We start from the raw sequence: 7,606 nt of genomic DNA on the forward strand, positions 1-7,606 counted from the left end.
GTATTTATCAGACAATCAAAAAAATGACAAGAAAAAATTCTAGTTTATATTAGGCGGTTTTTTATTTTATTTTATTTATTTTTTTTTAAGTCGTACAAATATAACAAGAAATTCAAGAAAAGCAGTCAAAACTTGTCCGTCACTTAAGCAGCCGCATTTAAGATTTAGCTAGCAACATCTGTACATCTGTTCCCTGCCCCCTGCTCAGCAAATCATCTTTGTCTGTAGTCCCTAAGTAACGCTGGTAAATATGCAAACAAAATTTCATTTTGTTTTTATTTTCCTTTATACGAACAAACAAATTTAAAACCGAAAAAAAAAACTTTAATGCTAAATGTTAAATGTGTGGTGTCTGGGTTTTGCTTCTATTATATTTTTTTCAATAATTTCTGTTTGGTTAACTTTTTGTATGTTTTTATATATACATTTACGTTTATTTATAAGAACTCATTGGTGATAGTTTTGCTTGCTCTCGAAACTAATGTAAATTACATTTACCAATTCAATTCAAACCATCTCCTAAAAAATAAAATACCAATATCATGCAACAAGCTAACTCCCCCCAAAATGCAGGGGGCCTAGTTAAGAAATCATACGGTGCGCGTGTTTCGTTTGGGTTTCCCCATCCAAAATACACATACATACATTAAACACACACACACAATTATATATATATTTATTTACATAAATTACATATTTAAAGACATATTAAAAGAGAGTATTTGGAAGTGAAGCAACTTTTATTTTTTTTTTTTATATATATTTTTACTGAAAATTGCACAAAACCGTCCGCATATTTCCAATATTTCCAATTCTTTTTGTAAAAAATGTAATAAAAATCCCATTATTTCGAATTATTCTGCTCCAATGCAAAGCCTTCAAAATAATTTCCCCAGTTGCCGCTATGCAGCACTAATAATATAAAGCTGGAAATTTATCACAGGCAAATATAATATTCCCAGTATTTTAAGAACTCTGTTGAACACAGAGGACTTGCAAATTAAATTCCCTCAATGGAGCCTAATTAATTTCGGGAATTTAAAAATTCCTTAAAATATTGCCAGTAAAATGGAATAACAACTGTAAGGGGCTGCCAACTTGAGCTGTGATACCTGTTGCTTTAACCGCTAAATACTCTCACACACACACACATACACATACTCTCACACACATACATAGAAATACGCTGGCAACAATTAATTTCAATACATAAACAATTTGCTAATTTGTGCAATGTTTGCGCATTCTGCTTCTTCTCATTTACAGCGGCATTGTCGCTTAAAGCATTCCGGGGATATTCGGATCGAGACCCTTGAGCGCAGCAGCAACGGCGGCGGCGCTGCGCCCATTTACCGTCCGCAGGGCGCCGGCGCCAGCAACGAGTCTCAAGCACTCAACTACAACAGCAACAACAACAACAAGCCTAGCCAGAACAACAACAACAATAACAACAACATTAGCAGCCTGCTGAGCAGCAAACAGCTGGAGCAGCTGCTCCACTCGCCCCTCTCCGCCAGCACCGCAGCCGTGGTGAATGCAGCCAACACACAGCAGGATCTGGAGGTGGCGGCCGCCTGCTGGGCCGCTGCCTATAAGGCGGCCAATGCCATGGCCAGCGCCGGCAGCGCCGAGGAGCTCGTCCAGTTGCAGCAGAACGATCAAATCGAGATCACTCGGCTGCCCTCAGCTGCTGCCATCAACAGTGCACAGGATTTGTTGCCCAACAACAGCAACAACAACAACAACACGAAGAGCAAGCAACAAAAGTGTCCCGTCTGTCCGTACATCTCGGAGAGCAAGTCCCAGATGAACTACCACGTCTCGCTGCACAAGCCCACGCAATACGAGTGCCAGCTGTGTACCTTTGTGTGCGCCAAGAAGCAGCATCTCAGCAGCCACATGCGCAGCGTGCACCAGCAGCAGCTGGGCGCCGCCGCAGTTGCCGCCGCTGCCGCTACCGGCGCTGGCCTGGACTTCAGTGTGGCGCTGCAGCTGGCGGCCGCCAAGCAGGCGCAGCAGCTGCCGGCCACAGCGCCGCTGGCCATCGATCTGAGCCAAATGCAGCTGGAGGAGAGCTCTGCCGGGGAGATGCAGGCGCAGCAGCTGCCGCCGGAATATCAATACAAGCTCATCAGCTACTGTCCACGCTGTCCAGCTCGCTTCGCCCAGAAGCACAACGACGAGCACAACGCCAAGCTGGAGCTGGAGCAGCATTTGGCTGCGCATGCGCCCAGCGAGCAGGAGGCGGATGAGTTGTTCGTCTGCACGTACTGTGAGTATCGTGCTGGCGCCGAGACTCTGCTGCAGCTGCATCGGGCGGTGCACATGTCGCACTACCAGGAGAAGTGTCAGCAGCTCTACAGGAATTGCAAGGAGGATTTCGCCTATCCGGCACCCAAGCTGCTGCAAATCAGCGGACCCGAGACCATTTGGGTGGTGGACAACGACCTGGGCGCCCAGCTGTTGCGTCAGAGTGCCTTCGGCTCGTCCAGCCCCGTGAGCAGCAGCTTCGACGGCCAAAACTCGCTGCTGAAGAAGCAACTGGAGTCGGGCAGTGGCGGCGGTGCAGTGGGGCGTGAGCTGACGCCGCCACCCAAGATCAAGGAGGCCGAAGAGGATGCCGATGAGGAGCGGCACAGCAGCTCGACGCCCTCGACGAGCGCCTCGGTGGCCACCAGTGACCTGGCCGCCGATGCCAGCAGCGATGCTGGCTCCCTGGACATGCCGCAGTCGGCGCCGACGCCGCTGCGCTGCCAGCACTGTCCCTTCGAGACGCTGCAGCACGAGGAACTGCAGCAGCATCTGCAGAAGCATGCCTGCATCAATGAGCCCAGCGCGGAGGCCATGCAGTGCGCTCACTGTGACTACAATGCCGTGGAGGAGGCGGAGCTGGACGAGCACACGGCGGTGCACTTCAATGCCAGCGAGAAGCTGAAGTCCGTGGACTTTTTCACGTGCTACGACAAGCTGGAGATCAGTGTGGAGCAGGACGCCCAGTCCCAGGAGGCAGACAAAGAGCAGACGGAGCATAACAACAACCAGGACAATGTACTCAATGCCAATGTGCAGCAGCAGGAGACAGATGCCGAGCAGCCTGAGCAGCAGCAGCTCGAGCCGGAGACAAAGCCCAGCACTAAGCTCATTCTCTACAAGAACGATGGCGAGCTGAGCGTGAAGCCACCCAATTTGGAGGAGGATAAGCAGCGCGTGGAGAATATCAGCGATCGCCTGAGGCGACGCAGCTTACGTGGCAATGCAGCAAATGCCACGCCCACAACGGCGTCAGAGCCGTGCGCGGAGGGAGCGGATAAAATGATACTGGTCAATGCCAAGACGGGCAAAGTCCTGTACCGCAAGTAGGCGTGGCCGGGACCAAACTATTATTATTGTATTTGACGTATTGCATAAATGTTTATGTTATTATTATTATTATTATTATTATCATTATCATTATTATTATTATTATGATTATTATTATTATTTTAATTATTTGATTTCAGTTTTTTGGGGCTTGTTAATGTTTTTTGTTTGTTTTTAACTGGGTAATTAGTTGTCGAGTTTTGTTTTAAGCACCAATTATTGTTTAATTGTTACTAACAAAGGAAAATCACACACACACACAGATGGACATGTTCCTGCACTTTTAGGTCTAACTGTAAGTTGCTAAAGAGAAAACAATTAATTTCAAGGGAAAAATTAATTTAACCAGTGGCTAAATATATTAGCTATTTATTGTATTTTCTTCCAAAATTTTATTCAGATTTCCATTTCATATATGATCAAAAATTATGTATAGAAATAAACCTAGCTGTAAGGCAAGATCCAAAAGCGTTTCAAAGAAATCCAAACTGGTTCATGACAAAATCAAAAATTAAGAAAAACATAAATCTAGAACTAAAACAAAAACTAAAAACAAATTCAAAATTCGTCTTGCAAACAATTTGATTTTGAATGGGAACTGTGATTATTGAATATTGTAAATTAAAAACAACAACAACAAAGAAAGGAGAAATTTAATTGTAAAAAATACAAAATATCATTCAATGAATATGGTACTATATAAAAAGTATATATAAAAATTTATACATATAAAAATATTTACAACAGCTGCTAAGGGAAATGAGAAGAAAATATTCAAATTGATAAACTTTAAATAATTTGCAATATTTGCAATTTACAATTTATTTTTTTGCAGCAAACACACACACACACATACATATATATACATATTCGATAAGTACTATAGTTATTAATTTATAGTTAAAATTTAAAGTTTCAAATGGTTTTGTTTAACTATATACAAACAATGTTAAAAAAAAAAAAAAACAAAAAGAAAACTACACTAAAAAAAAACAGCAGCAGTTATCATAAAATCTAAGGAAATGTACACATGTGGAATAGCGGGGCCATATTTAAATAGGTAAAAAAAAAAAAAACAAAACAAAAAAAACAAAAACAAAACACTTAGACAAAACAAAATAAAGAAAAGAAGAAAATATAAGAAAAAGCAAAACAGAATATGCAGATTATACAGAAACTTAATTGAATTAATAAACGCAACCGCCTTTGATATGCATACATACATACGTATGTATGTATGTGTATATACATATATATGAAATAGTCTTTAACAATAAAATACTTCTAATTAGTTTAGTGTAAATAACTTAGTTTTTGTTTACTATGCACAGACACACACACACACACACACATTTATGGCATAAATTTAAACAAAGAAAATGTACAAAAAAAAGAAAAACAATTGTTAATAAATCAAAAAATAAAAAAATAAAAAAAATACACAAGTTGCATTTACAACAAATTCTACAGCTTTTATTTAGTTTTATTTCCAAGAAAAACTTTGAACTGTTACCAATTTCCATACAAAATGAACTGTATTCAAAGTAACTGTACTTGCGCATTGATCAAATATATTTTCAATTAAGTACAATAATTAAATGATTTATATTCATTTTAATAATAAACGTATTTGTTTTCGAATACATCAAAGGATTTTTACTGAGCTCAATTTTGCAATTTAAAGAAATGGGCAGCACTGGTATGCTATTAATGGAAACAGCCTGTTGAAATTAGTATAAATATAATAATAAAGTATTATTATTATTACATATAAATCATGCCAATCCCAGTTGGCTCTGAAAAGCTCAACGAAATTTTGAAATTCTTGCTGCCAGAACCAATGGGAAATTTCTTCATTCCAGTTTTGTACTCCGTTGTGTGCACAGCAAAAATATTTTTTCACCTTTTTGGATCTCGTTCAATGTTGGGTTGAGATTCAAGTAAATATAACATATTTGTCTATAAATGTATAATATAATTCTCTTTTTTTCAATTTGAAACAGATAATAATAAAAAATTTTGGTTACCAACTCTGGCGCTGGTGCAACACTTCGGGTCACAAAGTTGGAAACATCAATAAGAAACTCATCGGCCAATTTTCACACCTATTTCCGTAAGCTTTTAACATGTGCTGGCATCCGGGCGGCTGTTGTGGCATACCCGCTGGCATTCAGTGCACAAACTTTTGTTTTAACTATTGGACAGGTTGCCCGACGACGCCCTGCTGTCGCACCAGCTGCGTGCCTCCCTGTCCGCCGTATCGTGGTTGCTGCGGTGGTCCGCGTTGCGGCTCTTGTTAGCAACAGGCTTAGAAGGAAATCAGGTCTGGAGCGCCATGGAGAAACATCAACAAGAAACATTTCTTCAAAATCAAGTCGTCTGTTACTCTAGTAAAAATATCCACAATTTGATGTTTATAACTTTATTTTAAGAATATATAATACAAAGAACAAATTCGGATCAATATGATTTTTACTTAGTATATGTATGCAGTCCAAAAATAATTCAGAGCATATAAGTTAAAAGCCGTCAAAATCTTAAGTTACACAAACAAGCATAAAAACTGTACAAAATAAATATCAGAAAATACTACATTTTTATAAAATAAACCCATATACTATACTATTTCACATTATTTAAACAAACTTTAAGTTTACCAACTGCTTTTTTTAAAATAATATCCCAACAAAATTTGAGTAAGTTGGCAGAGCCTTATATTTATTTGCTTTATAAAACAATTAATCGATATATTTATATATATCGGAATGGTAATGTCAGATTTGCTCCACAACAGATTTGTTTGCAATAAAGTATTTTGTTAGGACGCGTTACACCTGCCACACATGGATACGAAGTCCAACGATGACTCTGGTGGCAGTGATTCCCTGGACAAATCAATGCAAAGGAAGTGTGTAATGGTTGAGACAAGCGCCACAACAACGGAGCCCGCAGCGGAGACAGACAACTGCAGTAGGGATTCCGCTGCACTAAGAGAGTCGCCACCTGGCGAACCAAAGACTGATGTGTCAAGCGCTGAATCGACCATTGGTGAAAATTCGACGGCCTTTAAAAGCAGCAGCAGCAGCAGCAGCAGCAGCAATATTAATACAACGGCAGCAAGTGCTGCATTTGAGACGAAAGTAAAACTCATTTCTCAAAACCTCAAAGAGACAACGCTGGCGGAATCAGAGGCCCCTGCCCCAACAACGAATACGTCGAACGACGTCGCTGATGATTCGCTGATAGATGAAGTGGGGGACCAACATAGTAATACAGACAGCTGCGAGCAGCGCGTCAAAAAAGTCCGATTCCATCCAGACGTCAAGGAAAACGATGGCGGCAATCGTGTCAAAAAGAAAAGACGCTCGGCCAATAAGGCGAGTCTGAGCTGTGATGGCATAAATGTGGAGGACGATGGCAAGGAGTGCGGCGACGACGCGGAAGAAGAGGAGGAATTTAATTTGGCCAAGACAATTGCCGAGGCGGATGACTACTTAAAGCAGCATCCGCTGACGTTTGTACGGCGCGTCGAACAAAATGGCGAGCGACTCCGCGACGGCCTACTGAACATTGAGGATATGCCACAGCTTGTGGAACGCGAGGTCAGAGCGGAAAGGCGCAACGAAGATGATTTCTATAAGAAATACAAGCCGGAGAACGGCATAGAGCGAGTATTAGGCAAGGAGACAAAGGCGGGCAAGGCAAGTTCCCTTAGTAAACAGCACAAATTTTCGGTCTTTAATTGTTAAATACATTTATAGGTTGAGTATCTGTTGCGATATGAGAATCATGGAGGTCTGTTTTGGGAATCAGAGGACTTTATACGACGCATGTGTCCAAATCTATTAAAGGCCTATGAGAAGAACCGTGAACGAAGGCAACAACGTTTAGTAAGTGTCTAGCCTAATTAAAGTATATTTAGCAAGCTAAATAAATAATAATTTGAATATTTCAGATGCATCATGTTGCCAAGCGTCAAAGCCTGCGTCAGCGATATACGGATTTCTAGTAACATAAATTCATATAGCTTTTAGGATTCGAATTAGGTTCCGCAAGTAACTGTAACATTTTTGTAATATGGAGTAAATGATTTTCTTTTGTTGAACGAAACTTTCGAGTTAATTGCCATCGTGATTGTGTGAATATCGATAGACGCTGGCATGAGCTATCGAGTTCGTTTAAGCACAGCTGATTCTAAGCCTTTAATTCACTTGGATGATGAGACAGTGAATATCAAAATTTTATA

General features: G+C 40.7%; 3 protein-coding genes across 7 annotated transcripts in view; all 3 read left to right on the plus strand.

Annotated features, from left to right (window-relative positions):
- LOC108658003 (uncharacterized) overlaps positions 1–3,795 on the plus strand; it is a 48,791-nt gene extending 44,996 nt beyond the window's left edge. For all 5 annotated transcript variants that reach the window (XM_030386585.2, XM_030386584.2, XM_089257526.1 and 2 more), the window contains exon 7: positions 1,267–3,795. In XM_030386585.2, coding sequence (XP_030242445.2) covers positions 1,267–3,360 — 2,094 coding nt within the window. In that variant the 3' untranslated portion in view covers positions 3,361–3,795. The remainder of the gene's footprint in view (positions 1–1,266) is intronic.
- Positions 3,796–5,148: 1,353 nt separating this feature from the next.
- Positions 5,149–5,817, plus strand: LOC115563508 (uncharacterized). The gene is made up of 2 exons (XM_030386593.2): positions 5,149–5,300; positions 5,364–5,817. The coding sequence occupies exon 2, from the start codon at positions 5,487–5,489 to the stop codon at positions 5,658–5,660; it is 174 nt and encodes a 57-aa protein (XP_030242453.1). The 5' UTR covers positions 5,149–5,300; positions 5,364–5,486; the 3' UTR covers positions 5,661–5,817.
- Positions 5,818–6,055: 238 nt separating this feature from the next.
- LOC108658688 (uncharacterized) lies at positions 6,056–7,470 on the plus strand. The gene is made up of 3 exons (XM_030386592.2): positions 6,056–7,061; positions 7,122–7,250; positions 7,316–7,470. Exons 1-3 carry the CDS (start codon positions 6,204–6,206, stop codon positions 7,367–7,369), a joined length of 1,041 nt encoding a protein of 346 aa, XP_030242452.1. The 5' UTR covers positions 6,056–6,203; the 3' UTR covers positions 7,370–7,470.
- Positions 7,471–7,606: the final 136 nt, after the last annotated feature.

The sequence above is a fragment of the Drosophila navojoa genome, chromosome 3 (assembly GCF_054131105.1).
Source record: "Drosophila navojoa isolate 15081-1374.11 chromosome 3, UAZ_NAV_1.0, whole genome shotgun sequence".
Taxonomy (NCBI): Eukaryota; Metazoa; Arthropoda; class Insecta; order Diptera; family Drosophilidae; genus Drosophila; species Drosophila navojoa.